The following is a 21,071-nucleotide window of genomic DNA, read 5'->3' as shown; positions in this document are numbered from 1 at the left end:
CCCCTGCAGCCAGACAGGGGTGCGGCAGGGCAGAGGCGAGGATGTCCCTGGGGCTGACATCCCTGGGACCTCTGGGGTTGCTGGGCTTTCTGTTACACCGCTGTGGTCCTTACGGTCCCCCCATTTTAAGGATGAGAGAAATGTTGAGTGTCTTAACCAAGGTTGCAGAACCAGCCACAATGGGACCCTGGATCCTCTCTCCCAGGGCCTTTGTCCCAGCCCCTTGGAGCCCCCCTCACCCCCAAGTTCCCTGGCCCCCATGACAGACAGTGCAGGAGAGTCGTTGTAGGAGGCAGGCAACAGATATTTAATGGGCTTTGGTGGGGCTCACAACACTCCCGCCAGGGGAATGGGCAAGGGCAGAGCATAGACAGGCCTCCATGCGGGACTCAAGAGATGAGGTTCAGGTGCAGGGGCTCCTGGCACCGCCGGGTATGAGGGGGCGAGCGGCAGACAGAGCCTTGTCTGGGGCAGTCCCTCAACAAGGACAGCACTGGGCCTGGATGGAGCTAAACACAGAGTGGAGGGATGGGGGCTCTCCCCAGGCCCTGCCCCACAGCTCACAACCCACCAGGTGGGAAGAAAGAAACAGTCCCAGCCACCCTCCCCCTAGACAGACCAAGGGGAGTGGGCTGGCACCCCAGAATGTCACTGCAGGAGCCCTGGAGGAAGCTGGGCTTACCCACCCCCACTTCATTCCTAATGGTCGGCTTCCATGTGTTTCCTGTGTTGGGCTTTGGAGTAAAAGTTGTCTTTAAGTAAAGGAATCTCCCCTCAGATTTATGAACCCCTGGACTAGTCTCAGTCCTTACTAATAGCTGAGGAAATGGACGCCCAGAAAGGGTAAGTGACAGGCCCAAGGCCCACTAGCAAGTGAGGGGTGTGGTCTCTTCCCTTCCTGTCTCCAGGGATCCCTGCTCTATTCTGGAGGCCTGTGACTTGACTTCCAGCCCTGCTCAGGTCTCTGATCCCCCTCCCTCAAGTTCTGAGTGCTCCAGCTTCAGGGCCAGCCCAATATGGGGGGGGGGTTGCCCCCAACACCTGTAAAATCCACAGACACCCTCTCCCAACACGCACACTCGCACACTCGAGCACACTCCTCACCTCCTGGAGGGATGGAGCCTCACCACTCCCTAGGGGAACCGTCCCTGGTTTGTAGAGACTCAGAGGTTGGAGTTGGGGGCCAGGCACAGTTCCTGGGTTGGCTGGGGGACTGAGCACCGAGGTGCACATTGGGAAGTGAAGGTTCTGCATGGGCGCCCAGTCAGACCCCACCATTCTCTGTAGCCAGACAGCTTTGGCCATGTACCTGGGGAGCAATAAGCCAGACGAAAGGGGTCATGGCCCTCCTGGCCTGGTCCCCCTCAGCCTGGGGAGCACACAGCCCAAGGCTTGGCCCTGCAGAGAGCTAGGATCAGTCTCAGCCAGGCTGTAGTGTCCCTCCACCCCATTCCTTGGGTGAAGAACCCACAAAGGCGAGGAACTGGGGGTTCCAGAGGCTTTCACCATGCCCTGGGAAAAAACCCCGAAAGAAGAACAGGGAGTATAAGGGCCTGGGAGCTGGGCTAAGGGGCCGGGGTGATGACCGGGCTTTATCCTGCCCACCCCCGACCTCAGCCCCAGGAGCCACCTCTCGGGCCCCTGGTCTGCCAACTCACTTGGGTCCCAGCGGTGCACAAATTGTTAAATACCAGTTGCTGGCACAGCCGTGGTCAAAGGGGTTGTATCCCTGCAGGTATCGGCACTGGAGGGAGGCAAGGGCCAGAAGAGGAACTCAGATCCTGCAGGACTGGGTAGGCAACCCCCCCAGCCCTTCCTGAACAGTCAGCTCAGCTTAGGGTGGCAGCAAGACTCCAAGGGCAGAGAAGCAGAGAGAGGGAGCCCCGGTCTCCTCCAGCCCACCCACCCCTGAGTAGCTCTCTCTAGGCAACACCCAGCACTGCGCCCACTTCTGCCTTCTCAGGGGTCCTCCCCGATCACCCGTACCCCTTTTGCAGTATCCTCCCTTTTTCTGTTTCTTTTGGCCCCTGCACACCCCCCTGCTACCTCCCTCCAGATATACTTTTTGATCTTCCTTTTGTTGCTAAATTGCTCTAAAGCCAGTTCCATGCCCCTCCCCCACCTCCCTACTTTCCCACCTCTCATTTTTTTTTTTTTCCCCAGACTGGTGTTAGCTGAATTTCACCATCAGAAAGAGCAGTTGCCTGGGGCACAATCAGATTCCTTAACAAAATAACTTGGCCCTGGAAGTCTGGGCCAAAGACCCTGAGCATCTGTGCAGCAAAGGTCAAGTCCTCCCCTGGACACTCTTCAACCAAGTTCTTCCCCTTCCCTCCCTCTACCCATCAGCCATGCCCTCCTCCTCCTCTTCCCCAGCACAAGTTGATTCTCATGCTGACTTCAAGAGCCGTCACTACAAAATGTCCGTCATGACCAAAAGTGGCCTAGGGCCACCTCTGTCCATCACCAGCTCCCCTATGTCCCATGTCCCTGTCACGATGATATTGACGTTCAACACTATTCTCCACCAAAAGGAGCCAGAACTCCATGCAGGGCAGGTGAACCTATGGAAGGAAAAGTCCAGACACCTCCACAATGACCCACTGGTGCCAAAAAGCAACACTAACCACAGCGATACTTTGAGTTCTTGCCTACTTTAATATGTTTAAAGCATTTAAGTAAGGGAAACTGGTATTCTATCTGCAATTTTAATTAAATGGTTAGAAGAGTTGGGTTACATTTACAATTAGAATTTCAAATTTATTTATTTATTTATTTATTTATTTATTTTTAAAGATTTTATTTATTTATTTGACAGAGAGAAATCACAAGTAGACAGAGAGGCAGGCAGAGAGAGAGAGGGAAGCAGGCTCCCCGCCAAGCAGAGAGCCCAATGCGGGACTCGATCCCAGGACCCTGAGATCATGACCTGAGCCGAAGGCAGCGGCCCAACCCACTGAGCCACCCAGGCGCCCTAGAATTTTAAATTTAGAGAAATAAATTTTGATTTATTAGATATATATGAGGCATACAAACATGTTGACTTGTTCAACGCGTGAAGGAGGGATAGATAATTGCCTAATGAACTCATCAGAACTTGCTAATAAAGCGCAGACCTTTCCTCTCCCCAAGAAGAGCCTCTCAGATGTGAACGGAATCCAGCAGCTCGGAAGTTCCTTGACTATCCTCTTTCACTGGCTCCAGACCCAGTTCTCGTGCTCCAAATCCAAATCAAATGCTCTCCCACTCCACAGGATGGTAACCAAACTGGGCATCTTCTCGCTATGTCTCCTGCCCAGCTCCCTGCTGCCTCTGCTCTCTGCCCTTCTTCCCCAGGGATCAGGGTATCAGGCTTTCCTCGCTGTCTCGCTCCCTCCCTCCCTCTCTCCCAAAGCAGTATCAATTCCTTTGGGTACAGATTCCCTCATTTGCTCATAACTGTTCTGGGGCCTCAGCAATGCCCTAGGCACTACACTGGGCACTGAGGACACACCACCACCAACAAAGTCAGCCTTAACTTTCAGGCAGCTGGTGAGTGGTCAGGGCAGCCCAGAGAGGGGATGGGGGAGCAGAGCAGGCAGCCGGTACCAAGACTCTAGGGGGCAGAGAGCCGGGACCTGAGAGGCTGGGCAAGGGCCATGGCATGTGCATGTGGGACCACGCTGGTGTGGGACAAGATGAGTCTTAGGACTGCCACTGGCCACTTGGTGAGCATGACGTTAGTGTGACAGTGAGCAGAGGCAGGGCTGCAGTAGGCTGGGGAAGGGGAAAGTGAGCAGAGCCAACTCGTTCAAGAAATACTCCTCTGCTGGAGGGGAGAGCGCAGCAGCCAGAAGGGAGGCCTGTGATGTTAAGGACTGTTTGCTTTGTTTTAAGATCAGAGAGACACAAACATGTGTAAATGATGATGGGAAGGATTGGTAACAACAGCAGTGCTCTATTGGGCATTTGCTTGTACCAGGCACTGTTGTATATGTTGTACACAAATCAACCCGTACTACTCCCTTTTACAGATGGAGAAACTGAAGCACCAGGTGGCCAAGAGACAGACCCAAGATCTCCCTGCCGATAGAAAGCTGTGGTTTGAATTTATGTACTCTGGCTGCAGAGCTCTTGCTATCAACCCCCAAACAAGTGGCCGTGGGAGATGTGGTTTGGGGATGGAGGTAGGAAGGGAATGAATGCCTGAAATGGGTTCTGGAGGTAATGGGAAAGAGCCCTGAATGAATGAATCACATTCATTGCAGAGTGCAGTGACTCACAGAGTACAGACTACAGGTAGATTTCTTAAGACTGGAGATCATAGCCTGGGAGAGCCCCAATCTGAGCAGTGGTGCAAGGACGGGCCGATGGGCTGGCTAGAAGAACCATGGGACGTGGGAAGGGAGAATGTTGCCCTGGAAAGGCTGAAATGATGGTCTGAAGTTGGGGAGAGAAGGCATGCAGACCACAGGAGGTAATGAGTAAGGGCTAATGGATAAGAGCAGAGGAGTCACAGGTGGGCTGGGAGCCAAACAGGGGTAGGCTTGGGTGATTGAGTGCTGACTGTAGGGATGGGAGGTAGTGGCCAAGCAGGGTTCCTCTGTCCTTTCAGCTGTCTCCCTGTTTCCAGCCCTCCCTCATCAATGTGGCCAACTACAGCCTTCCTAAAACAACCTTTAGTTAGGGTGCCTGGCTGGCTCAGTCGGAAGAGCATGTGACTCTTGATCTCAGTCTCAGGGTCGTGGGTTCAAACCCCACATAACATGTGGAGCCTACTCAAGGAAAAACAAACAAACACCCCCCCCAAATTTAGTCAGGTCACTCTTCTGCTAAAGGCATCCTATGTCAAGGATGTTCACTTTTTTTCTTAAGATTTTATTTATTTATTTGACAGACAGAGATCACAAGCAGAGAGGCAGGCAGAGAGAGAGGGGGAAGCAGTCTGGGGGTTTGATCCCAGGAACCTGGGATCAAAGCCGGAGGCAGAGGCTTTAACCCACTGAGCCACCCACGCACCCCAAGTATGTTCACTTTTATTACTCCTACTCAACACTGTACTGGAAATCCAAGACAGGGCAGTAAGAAGAAAAAAGAATGAAAGCCATCCAAGTTGGACAGGAAGAAATAAAACTGTCCTTATTCATAGATGACAAGATTTTCTATGTAGAATCAACAAAAAAAGCTGTTTGGACAAGTGAGTCCAGCAAAATCCAAGATTCGAGACCAATAAACAAAAATCTACTGTATTTTCTTAAAATAATAAATAGAAATGAAATTTTAGAACACATTTATAATAGCACATGAATACTTAGAAAAGATCCAACACAATGTACGCAAGATCTATATACTGAAAACTACTAAACACTGATGATGAAATCAAAGAAGTAAATAAACGGAAAGGGGTTCCTGGGTTCAAAAACTCAATATTGTTAAGGTATCAATTTTCCTAATTGACTTATAGGTTCAATGTAATCCAAATAAAAATCCCAGCGATCTTTTTTTTTTCTTTTTGGAAATTAAGCTGATTCTAAAAGTTATATGGCAAGTAAAAAGAACTAGGATAACGAAAAGAACTCTGAAAAAGAACAAATCTGGAGAACTCACACTGTGTGATTTCAAGACATAATGCAAACCTAATAATCAAGACAGTGTGGTATTGACAAAAGAATAGGGAGTCCAGAAATACACCTACAACTATTCAGTCAACTGATTTTTGACAAATGTTCAAAGGTAACTCAAAGGAAGAAGGATATTCTTTTCAACAAACGATACAGGAACAACCCTTATGCAAAAGTAATAAATCTTGACCCAACAAAATTTAACCCAAAATTAATCATAGGCCTAAATATAAAATTCAAAAACTATAAAACTTCCGGAAGAAAGTATGGGAAAACCTTTATGACACTGGGTTAGGCAAGGCTTTCTTTCTTTCTTTCTTTCTTTTTTTAAAAGATTTGACATAAATTTATTTGACATAAATATTTGACATATTTATTTGACAGAGCGAGAGAGACAACTGGAGAGGGAACACAAGCAGGGGGAGTGGGAGAGGGAGAAGCAGGTTTCCCTGCCAAGCAAGGAGCCCAGGACCCTGGGATCATGGCCTGAGCGGGAGGCAGACACTTAACAACTGAGCAACCCAGGCCCTCCTAGTCAAAGCTTTCTTAATTACAACACCAAAAGCACCGTATATAAAAGAAAAAGACCTACAGTGCACTTCATCCAAATGTAAAACTTCTGATCTTTGGAAGACACTGTTTAAAAATTGTGATAACAAGCCACACTCTGGGAGATAATATTTGCAAAACACTTATCTGAATCCCGAGTATATCAAGAATTTGTAGAATTCAGTAATTTCAAAAAACCCAATTATTTTTAAATGAGCAAAAGACTGGAACAGATATTTAATCAAAGATAAGCAAGGGATATCTTGCAGTAGGAGAACAGATAAACAAAAGGTAGTCTATCCACAGGACGCAATAGGACACAGCAATAAAAAGAAAAAAAACTACTGGTATGGGCAGCAGCAGGGACGCAACGCTAATGCCGAGTGCAAGAAGCCCGCTCAAACGGCTGTGATTCCATGTATATCAGTCTCTGGAGAAGGAAAAATTACAGGGATAGAAAGATCAGTGGTTGCCAGGGGCTGCAGGCGGGAGAGAAACTGACTACGAAAGACCATGAGGGAGTTTTTGGGGGGTGATGGAGCCGTTATAAATCTTGATCATGGTGGTGGTTACAGGACCAGACCGTATGCTTTTCAAAATTCATAGAAATGCACTGAAACGGATGAATTTTACTGCATTTAAGAAAAGGGGAAAAAATCCTTCCTTGGCTCCCAGGCTTCCCCTGAACCAAGACTCCATTCTCCACCTGACTTTCTGGGCCTTTTAATTCTGGCCAATCCCAAGCAGCAGTACACTTCTTTCCCACGGCACCTTCTGTTCCAGCGGGCGCTGGGTCCTCACGATCCTACCCACATCCTATCCACATCCCACAGGCGTGCAGGCTTCCTTGCCTTCCTGCGGGCAGCACCCTTCACCTGCACTGCTCTCACCCGCCCCCACCCCCACCCCGGCCCCGGTTTTCTGCATGTCCAAAACCACCGCACGCCGCGTCCTACTCCGCGCGGTGGTCCTCACTGAACTTGAGTCCCTCTGTGAGTCTGTTACTCAACGTAGGGCAGGCCCTTCCTCGTGGCGTTCACCGCTGTCTGGCGGGTGTTATTCTGATTTCACGGTCCTTTTCCACAGAAGCGCAGGATGTAGCCTTATTCACCTCCTCACCCGTCTTTCAAAATGAAGCCCACGAGGCCTAGCACACAGTAGGCCCCGGAGGCAGTGCCCCTGGGAGGGAGGGTGACCCCCGAGCAGCGGAGGATGGAGGTGCATCTAGGTCTAGAAGGGCAACTGAGGCACCTTCGTGGGAGGTCAGCCGGTTAGGGACGGGGCGGTGGACAAGGAGCGTTAGGGGCAGAGGTCCCGAGGCACAAGTTGACCATCCACAACCCTGTATCCCGGCGCCCCGCTCGGCCTCACGTACCTTGCCCTCGTAGGAGCGCTCCGCCGCGCTCACCGACTTGGCCTGGATCAGCAGCAGCAGGAAGAGCGGCAGCAGGAAGCCGACGGCGGGTACAGCCACCAAGATGCTGCGCACCCGCTAAGGAGCAGCGTCGAGGACCCTCCTCCCTGGCCCCGCCCCCGCCCCCGCCCCGACTCCTCCCCAACTCCGCCCCAAACAGCCCCGCCCGCTCCCAACGCTCGGCGCCGCCGTACACCTCAACGCACTCTGCTGTCTAGGCCCGGTGACACCGTTAGCACTTCCCACCAAGACCCTGCTGTAGATTCTCGGCTCTCCACAGTCCCTCCTAGCCCCGCCCATCTCCCTGGTCCTACCCACCCCCGCCTATCCCAGTGGGTTCTCCCAGCGCCAGTAGCTCTGCCCCCGTAACCCCGCCCCCGGTCAACCCCACCCCCCCGCGCCCCACTCTGTTCTCTACGTTGGTACCCGGGGAGGATACGCGATGGCTTTGTCCATGGTGAAGGGCAGGTGGGTCGTGCGCACCAGGAAGATCAGGCAGGTCACCAGCATGGCACCCGAGTAGAGAAATAAGGACAGGACCAGCAGCATGAAGAAGCGGAAGTTGCGGTGACCAATGCAGTTATTGACCCATTTGCAGTGGTGGTCAAAGTCCTGGATAAGAGGGAGGGGAGCAGGTCTTGAGGGCCGGACCTCTGGACCAGTCTCCATCCAAGAAGAGGACAGGAGAAGCTTTCCTGGCCAGGCCTCAAGCTAGCCTGACGGCCTTGGGCAGCTAGAGTCAGCAAGCCTGGGGTAAGACAGTAGTGTCTTTTTCCCCCTGGCCTGACGAGGCCCAGCACAGGTGTGGATGCATCTGCGGGTGACTGCACCTGCGCAGGCAAAGGCCAGTCTCCCTGGGCAGGTGCATGTGCAGAGGAAGTGACCTGCATGCGTGACCCAAAGTGGTTGGGCATTACTGCCCCTCTTGGCCTTTAGCAGGGCCAGAAGTGATTTCAGGCTTTCCATTGGCCCCTGTGTAAGGGGGCGGGACATGGGGGGTGGGCGAGTCAGGAGAGTCACTCACTTCTACACAGATGTTGCACCAAGGACAGTGGTAGGTCCGGGGCGGGCGGTGGAAGCAGCACTTTTGGCACCACTGCAGGCGGAAGGCCCTGTGGTTCACCCACATCACCTGCACCATCATGGGGCTCTGTTCGTTGGAGCCTGGCATGGGAAGAGGATTGGGCAGCAGCAGGAGGCCCTTCCGTCAGTCTGCTGCTCTGGGGGGTAGGGAGTCCAGCCCCAGGTCATTACTGGGCTCCAGGAAGTGTGGGGAAGAGGTGGGTGAGGGTATCCCTCCTCTCCATTGAGCAGGCTGCCCAAGCACAGAGAGCCGGGCGTTCAAAGGCAAGGCAGGTTTCCAGCCAGAAAGTGTTCTGTGAGGACTCAGCCCTTTGAAACTGTGATTGATGCTTTAATGGAGGGAGAACTGAGTCATTTCAAAGAGCTGGCTTCTCTTCCTGGCCTGCCTGGGCCCTCCCACACAAGGTGGCTGGAAAACCTCCAGAAATTTGTTTTTCCATGTCTCTGTGGCTGGAACAATGAAGTGCCAGAGGCACTTGAGGGGCAAATGAGGAGGTACGGTGAAAAGGTCCTGAGGCCTGAAGAGGAGAGACGGGAGGGGCCCTTCAGGAGGTGCTACTTCCTTCTCCTAGGGGCCAACATCTCACCTTGATGCAAGATGCCAGGGTCTGAGAAATTGAGTGAAACCAGACTGAAGATGGTGAGGACACAGAGGAGGCCTGTGACGAGGGGAAAGGCCCACTCCCCGTTCTGGGCCAGCCACCTGCAACTGAAACCAGAGCAGGGCTTGGCCCTGATCACAGTGGCCTGAAGCTCCCCCCAAGACCCACCGATACTTTCTACTTGGTCAGAACCCACATACCTTGAACCCCACTCTAAATCTCCTGGCTCGTGACAGATCCTTAGTGACTCCACAAAATGGCACTCAGTGTTGCGAGCGACCTGCAGCTCCCAGAGGCACCAAGCGCTGTACTGCCTGTGTGTTTGCACGTTCGGTTCCCTGGGCCCGGACTAGCCTGCCTCCTCTCGCCCCTCTTGGGCACTTCTGCTGCCTCTGCACTGTCATTATCTGTGTTCCTTTCTGTCTCTGTAGGAAACCTGCAGCTTGTGTGGGAGGGAGACTCACGGGAACGCAAAGAAGAGGCCACTGAAAACCACCAGCAGCACAACATTGAAGGCAGCAAACAGGCTGGGGAGGATCCATGGAAGAGGAGCCTGAGGCGGGGGATGGGGCTCCTTCATGAGGGGCACAGCGTCCTTCAAGAGCGGCATGGCTGGACCTCCCGCGCCGGCAGGGGAGATCAGAGCCACTAGGCTCCCTCACCCCTGCTGGCTCCAGGAGCCCCATGGCCACAGCAGCCTCGGAAGCCACAGTGCAGGGCGGAAGGAAAGAAGTCCCAGTGTGACATCACAGAGGTTGAGAAGGATGGAGGCCAGCAGCGCCCCAGCAGAACTGTCTGTCACCTGTGACAGGCACCGCCCACAGCAAACCCACCTCCCACCCCTGCCCCATGCTTGTGCTAGGGACTGAGAGCTCCTGCCCCTGTGAGGTTGGCTTTGAGACAACATGAGAATAGAGAAACGTGTGGGCGATTCTGATCATCCTCTCAGGCTCGAGGCTAATCGGAGCAGAGGGTGCCCATCATACATCCTATCTCCATTTTCTTCCTTTTTGTTATTACAAAATTCCACTTTCAGGGGGGAGGGGCAGCTAAATAATTTCCCAGCTTCCCTTATTTCCAGAGTTGGCTTCATGACACAATTCTGGTTAAAGAGATCTAAGTGGATGTCTGCTGAGGATTTCTAGAAGAGCTTCGCTCAGTCCCTTTCTTCTGATCTTGAGGCTGGATGTGCTGGCTGAAGGTATGATCGTGGACCCATTGGGCAGCATGGCGACATGCTACACAGGACGGCGTTGACATTGTTGGGTCACTGCCCAGACCTGAACTAGGCTCCCTCTGATCTGCTTATTATGTGAGAAAATAACTGAGTTTTCTGTTCCGTGCAGCCGACATTTGTCATTTGTTTTAGCTGTGGAGCATCTGAACCCCTCTGTGCACAGAGGGCACCCTGCACTGTACCTCTTCATGAAGAGTAAAGACCGTTCCCCATCCCAACTGGAGCTAAAACTGCCAGAAACTCACATTCAAAGCCTCTCCTGCAGCGAGGGCATAGCTCTGTGACCCAGCGCCACCAATTAGCCTCAGCACTGCCACCAATCGAGTGGGAGTCTTCTGCACATATTTTCAGAGCTCCTGTGTGTTGAATGGCCATTTAAAATGTCACTTTAATTCCAACAGTGATTGTATTCCTCTTCAAAAAGTAATTCCGGGGCGCTTGGGTGGCTCAGTGGGTTAAGCCTCTGCCTTCGGCTCAGGTCATGATCTCAGGGTCCTGGGATCAAGCCCCACGTCAGGCTCTCTGCTCAGCAGGAAGCCTGCCCCCCACCCACCCCCCGCTCTCTCTGCCTGCCTCTCTGCCTACTTGTGATCTCTCTCTGTCAAATAAATAAATAAAGTGTTTAAAAAAAAAAAAAAAGTAATTCTGGGGGTGCCTGGGTGGCACTGTTGGCTCAGCATCTGGCTCTTGGTTCCCATATCCGGCTCTACTGAGCGTGAAGTCGGCTTGTGATTCTCTCTCCCCCTCCTCCTGCCCCCTCCTGCTTAATGCTCTCTCCTCTCTCTCTAAAATAAGTAAATAAATCTTTTAAAAATAAATGTAATTCCAAAAGTCCTACTTTGAATTGTACTAAATGAACTGGAACATTTTGAGGAAATTAATTTGGTTAAAATCAGAGCAATGCACAATTATTGTTACTTATATTTTCTTATATATACAGTTTTTCTTCACGACATTCAAATTAATGTGTTATAATTGGTGTTTTAAGTAAGAATACGATCTTATAAGGGGCACTTGGGCTGGCTCAGTCAAAAGAGCATGCGACTCGTGGGGTGCCTGGGTGGCTCAGGGGGTTAGGGCCTCTGCCTTCAGCTCGGGTCATGATCTCGGGGTACTGGGATCGAGCCCCGCGTCGGGCTCTCTGCTCGACAGGGAGCCTGCTTCCCCCCCCCCAATCTGCCTCTCTGCCTGCTTGTGATCTCTGTCTGTCAAATAAATAAATAAAATCTTAAAAAAAAAAAAAGGGCATGCTACTCTTGATCTCAGGGTCATGAATTTGGGTCCCGCCTGGGATGTAGAGATTATTTAAATAAATACAACATTAAAAAAAATACTATATTTGATTGTATTTCAAATATTAAGGTTTGGGGCACCTGGGTGGCTCAGTTGGTTAAGCATCTGCCTTTGGCTTAGGTCATGATCCCAAAGCCATGGGATTAAGCCCCACATTGGGCTTCTTTCTCAGCAGGAAGCCTGCTTCTCCCTTTGCCTGCTGCTCCTCCCCTTGTATGCGCTCTCTCTGACAAATAAATAAAATATTTTTATTAATTAAAAGTAAATTATTAATTAAATTATTAAATTATTTATATATAAATAACTTATATAATAATATATAAATAACTATATATTAATTAATTAATTAATTAAAATTAGGGCTTAAAGTTTTAGAAATTTTCATTTGTCATAATTTAATATAACTATATATGTATGCACATTTAAAATTACTACATCTTGATACATATTAAAGTTAGTTCATTTTGGGAGGTGCCTAGGTGGCTCAGTTGGTTAAGCGTCTGGCTTTAGCTCAAGTCATGACCCCAGGGTTCTGGGACTGAGTCCCACTTTGGGCTTCCTTCTCAGTAAAGAGCCTGATTCTCACTCTTCCTCTGCCCCTCCCCACTACTTGTAATCTCTCTCTCAAAAAAATAAAATCTTTTAAAAAATTAAAAATAAGATTAATTTTTCCATTTTGATCTTTCTTTAAAGATTTTATTTATTTATTTGACAGAGAAGCAGAGAGAGGGAATACTAGCAGAGGCGGAGCCCTAATAAAATTAATTTTTAAAAAGATTTATTGATTTGACAGAGAGAGATCACAAGTAGGCAGAGCAGCAGGCAGAGGGAGAAGGGGAAGCAAGCTCCCCGCTGAGCAGAGAGCCGGACGCGGGACTCCATCCCAGGACCCTGAGATGATGACCTGAGCTGAAGGCAGAGGCTTAACTCACTGAGCCACCCAGGTGCCCCTAAAATTAATTTTTTAATGGTATATCTACAATAGGAGAGAACTGGTAGCTTGGAATAGAAATGATCTTTGCATAACAGTCTGATTTCAGCATGATGCAGTAAAAAGTTATTATTTGCTTTCTGCCGAATTTACTCAGTGATAGAGAATCATGATCTCACCTAACCTAAATGAATAATCTCATGGGGTCTATTCACTTACTTATTTCTTTGTTGTTTGGGGAAATAAGCAAATAAATAGGATGATAGGAGATTATTTACTTCTTAAAAAAAAAAAAAACTAAAAATGTGGTGTGCCTGGGTGGCTCAGTTGTTAAATATCTGCTTTTGGCTCAGATCATGATCCTGGGGTCTGGAATCAAGCCCTGCATTGGGCTCCCTGCTCAGCAGGAAGCCTGCTTCTCCCTCTCCCACTGTCTCTCTCTCTTTGTCGAATAAATAAATAAAATCTTTTTAAAAAATCATTTTAAAAACCTGAAAATGCTGAGCATTAGTTACGTTACCTTCTGCTCTGTCATGTAAAAGACTGTTAGTCTGATAAATAATACAACAGACAGGGGCACCTGGGTGGCTCAGTGGGTTAAAGCCTTTGCCTTCGGCTCAGGTCATGATCCCAGGGTCCTGGGATCAAGCCCCACATTGGGCTCTCTGCTCAGCAGGGAGCCTGTTCCCCCCCCGCCCCCCGCCTGCCTCTCCGCCTACTTGTGATCTCTGTCAAATAAACAAATAAAATCTTAAAAAAAAAATAATAGGACACCTGTACTCTCACATAGCAACAATTCTCCTTGATGTTGCTATTCTCTGATGCTGGGGCCCAACGTCAGAAAAATAAATTTGACCTTGTGTCTTTTTGACCGCAAGGTGACACCAAAGGCTTCCTCTGCCCCCTCATGACCTGTGACATGGCACAGTCAAGCCTGGAAGGTTGTTAGCGTAGAGATACGATAAACATGCTCCAAATTTTCTTCTGTGCTCAACAGTATAGTGAGAGCTGCCCTATATAGTGGGCCCATGTTGTGGGGTAAACACATAAGTTTAAAAAAAGATTTAATCTCGTGTTTATATAGGTAAAAGTTTACCAATATGAATATGTTTCTCAGTAATTTGGATACTCTTGCAGAGTGGTAAAAGTACATTCAAATTCCAGTGCAAAGCCAGCCCAGACTGTCAACAAATTGGCTTCTGAGAACATTTTACTCCTTGGTTTTATTTTTATTTTATATTAATTTTTTAAAGATTTTGCTTATTTATTTGAAAGAGAGAGAGCACAAATCGGGGAGAGGGAGAAACAGGAAGCCCAACTCTGGAACCATGACCTGAGCTGAAGGCAGACGTTTAACTGACCGAGCCACCCAGGTGCCCTTGTTCCTCGGTCACCTGTGTCACACGTATGTCAACTGGCAGCTAATTTGGCACACACTTTATGTAACAGATTGGTCAGTGTTTTCACTAATTCATTTTGTCGCCTCGGGTTAATTACCAGTGAGTCTTCACAGAATAATTATGGGGACCCATCACTTATGTACCTCACCCCAACAGAGATTCCACTCTCCTCCATTCTGATAACGTTCGCTGCTGTAAACAAGTTAAAGTGCCTTGTCATCAACATACAGTTTCTCTGCTCCTTTCCTTTTTGTCTGGAAGTTCCTGCTGGAAGCTGCAGACCAGAGATCTTGTCTTCTGGAAGAAACGTCAGAGGAGGAGAGAAAGGGCTGCAGGGAATAGCCACATGACTACAGACTGCCTTACAATAAGCTCAGGCGACCCCCAGAGCTCTGACAGCTCTCTGTCAGAGTCAATCCCTGGATCCCTTCTTCCGAAAACCGACTTCTCCCCCAGTGCTGTTCCATCCAGTAATTAGGATTTCATTCACCCTATTGTTCAGCTCAAACCCATGGAGTCTCCTGACTCCTGTCTTTACCTCTTATCCCACATCCCATCCACCAGCTCTGCCATCAAAAGAGAATCTCACAAGTCCAAGCCACCCCGCTGTCTTGGCTGGATATTGCGGTAGCATCCTAACTGACCCAGGCCTCTTCTGTCCTTGACCTTTCATAGACTCTGTTCCAAAGAGTAGCCCCTGATCCTTTTATTTTATTTTATTTTTTTTAAGATTTTATTTATTTATTTGAGAGAGAGAGACAGTGAGAGAGAGCATGAGCGAGGAGAAGGTCAGAGAGCGAAGCAGACTCCCCATGGAGCTGGGAGCCTGATGTGGGACTCGATCCCGGGACTCCAGGATCACGCCCTGAGCCGAAGGCAGTCGTCCAACCAACTGAGCCACCCAGGCGTCCCAACCCCTGATCCTTTTAGAACCTACATCACGGCCTCTGGTCAGGACCCCCCAGCTCCTGCTTTCCTTACTCAAAGTCCAAAGTCCTTACTGTGGCCTTCAAGGCCCTCCTGACCCAGATCCTCTAACTTTCTGATCTCATTTCCTAACACTCAGTCCCTTGCTCAGGCACACTGGCCTCTGTGCTCTTCCCCAAACACATCTGGCACACTCCAGTCCTGGGTCCCTCGCACTTGCTCTCCTGTTTCCCTGGAATTTTCTGCTAAATATACTCGCTGAGTTTGCTTCCTCAGCTCGCAGAGTCCTTTGTTCACATGGTGCTTCTGTGTCCTCCAGATGCCTGCATCTCCCCTGGTTTCCTCAGAATACACACCTCATGGGTGGATTTCAGGTCGATAAATGGGAATACTTAAAACTTGCATAATTTACAAGATTCTTTCCAGAAGATTTATAAATGTTTACACTGCTGTTATGAGCATAACCATATTATAATACAAACACTATAATTAAATATTAACATAAAGTAATTTCTCAAATTTTATAAATGACAAATGACACCTTGATCTTTTCATTTATATCTCCTTAAATCACTTATGACATTAAGAAAGGAAGATTTTCCAAGATGTCAGAGGAGTAGGAGACCTTACTTTTGTCCCAGGAGTTCAGAGATAGCTATCAAATCATTCTGAACACCTGTGAACTCAACCGGAGTTCTAAGAAAAAAATGCTGTATTTGTACAAATAGAAAAGTGACCACTTTCTGCAAGGTAGGAGAATGACAGGATGGAAAAACTCACCCCAAAAAAAGAGAAGAAGAGGCAGCACAATAAGATTGAAAACCCCCTGGCCAGACTTACCAAAAAGAGAAGAGAAAGGACCCAAATAAGTAAAATCATGAATGATACAGGAGAGATCACAACCAACACCAACAAAATACAGTTACAAGAACATATTATGAGCAACTATATGCCAGCAAATTAGGCAATCTGGAAGAAATGGCTGCATTCCTAGGAATGTAAAAGCTACCAAAACTGAAATAGGAAGACAGAAAACCTGAACAGACCTATAACCAGCAGAAATTGAAGCAGTCATCAAAAACTTCCCAACAGGGGCTCCTGGGTGGCTCAGTGGGTTAAAGCCTCTGCCTTCAGCTCAGGTCATGATCTCAGGATCCTGGATTGAGCCCCGCATCAAGCTCTCTGCTCAGCAAGGAGCCTGCTTCCTCCTCTCTCTCTGCCTGCCTCTCTGCCTACTTGTGATCTCTGTGTGTCAAATAAATAAATAAAATCTTTTAAAAAAAACCCCACAAAACTCCCAACAAACTCCCAGGGCCAGACAGCTTCCCAGGGGAATTCTACCAAACATTTAAAAAAGAATTAATACCTTCTCTCTTGAAACTGTTTCAAAAAATAGAAATGGAAGGAAGACTTCCAACCCCTTCTATGAGGCCAGCTTTATCTTGACCCCAAAGCCAGACAAAGACCCTACCAAAAAGGAGAATTACAGACCAGTATCCTTGATGAACACCGATGCGAAAATTCTCACAAGATACTATCCAATAGGATCCAACAGTACATTAAAAGGATTATTCACCATGACAGAGTGGGATTTATTCCTGGGCTGCAAGGTTGTTGCAACACCCGCAAATCAATCAATGTGAAGCACTACATTAATGAAAGAACAAGAACCATATGATACTCTCAATAGAAGCTGAAAAAGCATTTGACAAAGTCAGCATCCTTCTTGATTAAAACTCTCTACAGTGTAGGGATAGAGGGAACACACCTTAATATCATAGAAACTATATACAAAAAGCCCACAGCCCATTCTCAATGGGGAAAAACTGAGAGCTTTTCCCCTAAGGTCAGGAACACAACAGGGATGTCTACCAACACCACTATTGTGCAACATAGTACTAGAAGTCCTAGACTTGGTGATCAGACAACAAAGAGAAATTAAAGGCATCTGAATCAGTAAAGAAGAAGACAAACTCTCACTCTTTGCAGATGACATGATACTCTATGTGGAAAACCCAAAATACTCCACTCCAAAACTGCTAGAACTCATACAGGAATTCAGCAAAGTGCCAGGATATAAAATCACTGCACGAAAATCAATTGCATTTCTATACACCAACGAAGAGATAGAAGAAAGAGAAATTAAGGAGTCAGTCCCATTTACAATTGCACCCAAAACCATAAGATACTTAGGAATAAACCTAACCAAACAGGCCAAGGGCCTGTAGGCAGAAAACTATAGAGCGCTTATGAAAGAAATTGAGGAAGACACAAAGAAATGGAAAAATGTTCCATGCTCATGGATTGGAAAAACAAATACTATTAAAATGTCCATGCTACCCAGAGCAATCCATACATTCAATGCAATCCCTATCAAAATACCATCAACTTTTGCAACACCTGGGTGTCTCGGTCAGTTAAGCGTCTGCCTTCAGCTCAGGTCGTGATCCCAGGGTCCTGGGATCGAGCCCTGCATTGGGCTCCCGGCTCAGTGGGGAGCCTGCTTCTCTCTCTCCCTCTGCAGCTCCCGCTGCTTGTACTCTCTCTCTCAAATAAATAAATATAATCTTTTTAAAAAATCACCAACTCTTTTCACAGAGCTAAAACAAATAATCCTAAAATTTGTGTGGAAATAGAAAAGCGCCAAACAGCCAAAGGAATGTTAAAAAAGAAAACCAAAGTTGGTGACATCACAATTCCGGACTTCAAGCTCTATTAAAATGCTATAATTATCAAGACAGGGTGGTCCTGGCACAAAAACAGACCCATAGATCAATGGAACAGAATAGAGAACTCAGAAATGGACCCTCAACTCTGTGGTCAACTAATCCTCAATGAAGCAGGAAAGAATGTCCAATGAAAAAAAGACAGTCTCTTCAACAAATGGTGTTGGGAAAATTGGACAGCACATGCAGAAGAATGAAACTGGACCGATTCCTTACACCACACACAAAAATAGACTAAAAATGGATGAAAGACTTAAATGTGAAACATGAATCCATCAAAAAGGAGAACTCCAGGCAGCAACATCTCTGACCTCGGCCACAGCAGTTTCTTGCTAGACACATCTCCAAAGGTAAGGGAAGCAAAGGCCAAAATGAACTATTGGAACTTCACCAAGATCAAAAGCTTTTGCACAGCAAAGGAAACAGTTGGCAAAACCAAAAGACAACTGACAGAATGGGAGAAGCTATTTGCAAATGTCTTATCAGTTAAAGGGCTAGTATCCTAAATCTATAAAGAACTTTTAAAACTCAACACCCCAAAAATGAATAATCCAATCAAGAAATGGGCAGAAGACATGAAGAGACATTTCTCCAAAGAAGATGTCCAAATGGCCAACAGACCCGAAAAAATGCTCAACATCACTCGGCATCAGGGTAATACAAATCAAAACCACAATGAGATACCACCTCACACCAGTCCGAATGCCTAAAATTAAAAAGTCAGGAAATGACAGATGTTGGTGAGGATGAGGGGAAAGAGGAGCCCTCCTACACTGTTGGTGGGAATGCAAGCTGGTGCAGTCACTCTGGAAAACAGTATGGAGGTTCCTCAATAGTTGAAAATAGAGCTACCCTACAATCCAGCAACTGCACTACTGGGTATTTACAACAAAGATAAAATGTAGTAATTTGAAGTGGCTCCTGGACCCCACTGTTTATTGCAGCAGTGTCCACAAGAGCCATACTATGGAAAGAGCCCAGATGTCCATTGACTAATGAATGGATAAAGAAGATGCAGTGTATATATACAATGGAATATTACTTAGCCACCAAAAAAATATGAAATCTTGCCATTTGCAACGACATGGATGGAACTAGAGGGTGTTATGCTAAGCAAAATAAGTCAATTAGAGAAAGACAATTATCATATGATCTCACTGATATGTGGAATTTAAGAAATAAAGCAGAGGACCATAGGGAAAGGTAGGGAAAAATAAAGGAAGACAAAATCAGAGAGGGAGACAAACCATAAGGAGGGCGTTGGGGTGATTGTGTGATGGACATCAAGGAGGGCACGTGATGTTACATAAGACTGATGAATCTCTGACCTCTATCTCTGAAACTAATAATACACTATATGTTAATTAAGTGAATTTAAATTAAAAAATAATTAATTTTTTAAAAAATTAAGTATTCTTATACACCTGGAGGTCATTTTCTTGTAGCTGTTTTGTGAATTGCCCTTTTACATTTTGGTTCACTCACATCTTAATGTGGAAGTACTGGGGTATTTTTCTCTTTTTTCTAGCATGATAACATAAATTTTTACCATTTTAACCACTTTTTATTTTTTACTTTTTAAAAAAGATTTTATTTATTTGTTTAACAGATAGAGAGATCACACGTAGGCAGAGAGGCAGGCAGAGAGAGGGGGAAGCAGGCTCCCTGCTGAGCAGAGAGCCCGATGGGGGCTCAATCCCAGGACCCTGAGATCATGACCCAAGCCAAAGGCAGAGGCTTTAACCCAGTGAGCCACCCAGGCGCCCCTAGCAACTGGGATTTATCCCAGGAACCTGAGAGCTGTTGAATGTATACAAATCGGCCAATGTACTCCCCCACAGTAATTGAGAGAAAGAAAAACATACTCAGCTGTCTTAATGCAAAAAAGGCATTTGGCAAAATCTAATACTACTCCATGATTGAAACACTCCAATACTAGGAATAGAAGGGACCTTTCTCAAATAAAGGGCATTTATGAAAAACACATAGTTAACATCATACTTAATGGTGAAAGACTGAAAGCTTTCCTTGTAAGATCAGGAACAAGACAAGTATGTTTGCTTTTGTCACCTTTATTTAACATTATACTGAAGTTCTAGCCATGAGCAATTAGGTTAAAAAAAAAAGTAATAAAAGCATCCACACTGAGGGCATTTGTGGGGCTCATTTGGTTAAGTGTGCCCGCCTTCAGCTCAGGTCATGATCCCAGGTCTCTCTCTCACACAAAATAAAATAAAAATAAATAAAATTATTTTTTAAAAAAAGCACCCACACTGCAAATCTCCATTTACAGGTGGTACAATTTTGTATATAGTTAACAGAATACACACACACACACAATCAGAGCTAGTCAATGAGTTCAAGAAAGTAGCAGAATTATTCTAACAGGCAGAAAATGGAAACAACCCGAGTGCCCACAGCTGATGAATGGCTAAACAAAATACGGCATATCTACACAATGGAATATTATTCAGCTGTAACAAGGAGTCAGGGACCAGTATATACTGCAAACAAACCTTGAAAACATGCTGAATAAAAAAAGTCAGGGGCACCTGGATGGCTCAGTGGGTTAAGCCTCTGCCTTCGGCTCAGGTCATGATCTCAGGGTCCTGGGATCAAGTCCCACATCAGGCTCTCTGCTCAGCGGGGAGCCTGCTTCCCCTTCTCCCTCTGTCTGCCTCTCTGCCTACTTGTGCTCTCTCTCTGTCAAATAAATACATCTTAAAAAAAAAAAGTTGGGCATGAAACACCACGTATTGTAATGACAAGTGTCTGTCTGTTCAGGTACGTGTTCGGAATTGGACCAAATCAATAGAGAGAGGAAGTAGATTAGTGGTTGCGAAGAATGGGAAGAAGGAAGAATTGGGAAGTAGGAGGTTTCTTTCTGGACTAATGGAAATATTCTGCAATTAGATAAATGGTGATAGTTACACAACATTATGAATACACTAAAATCACCGAATTATATACTTATAATGACTAAAAAAGTGAGTTTTATGTTATGTGAATTTTATCTCAATGAGGCATTTTTTTAAAAAAGAGAGAATGGCCTTTAAATATCAAATGATTGAGGATCCCTGAGGAAACCTGATGAAACTTATGGGTATTTTTATATTTGGATTTTTTAAAAATGGTCCTTATACTGAGAGAGCCAAAATTGAAGTGACAGGCATCCTATCAGGCAATCATATAATTTGGTGAGAGTAATTAAGCCAAAAAATGAAACAAAGAATGATTCATTCCTCTTGGGCCTAAAATTCAGTGTTTGACAGCAAGCTGACCAAAATTAGCAAGAGAAGAATCTGATTG

At 46.9% G+C, this 21,071-nt stretch overlaps 1 protein-coding gene across 1 annotated transcript; it reads right to left on the bottom strand.

The window, feature by feature from the left end:
• Positions 1 to 389: 389 nt before the first annotated feature.
• On the bottom strand, positions 390 to 9,858 carry ZDHHC19 (zinc finger DHHC-type palmitoyltransferase 19). The gene is made up of 8 exons (XM_044255156.1): positions 9,713 to 9,858; positions 9,234 to 9,355; positions 8,588 to 8,727; positions 8,003 to 8,175; positions 7,525 to 7,630; positions 1,659 to 1,744; positions 1,105 to 1,309; positions 390 to 509 (listed from the first exon to the last, which is right to left on the bottom strand). The coding sequence occupies exons 1-8, from the start codon at positions 9,856 to 9,858 to the stop codon at positions 390 to 392; spliced, it is 1,098 nt and encodes a 365-aa protein (XP_044111091.1).
• Between the last annotated feature and the right edge of the window lie 11,213 nt (positions 9,859 to 21,071).

The sequence above is a fragment of the Neovison vison genome, chromosome 6 (genome assembly GCF_020171115.1).
Source record: "Neovison vison isolate M4711 chromosome 6, ASM_NN_V1, whole genome shotgun sequence".
Lineage (NCBI taxonomy): Eukaryota > Metazoa > Chordata > Mammalia > Carnivora > Mustelidae > Neogale > Neogale vison.
Note: the sequence above shows the minus strand (reverse complement) of the source record. Positions and strands in the feature narration are given on the sequence as shown.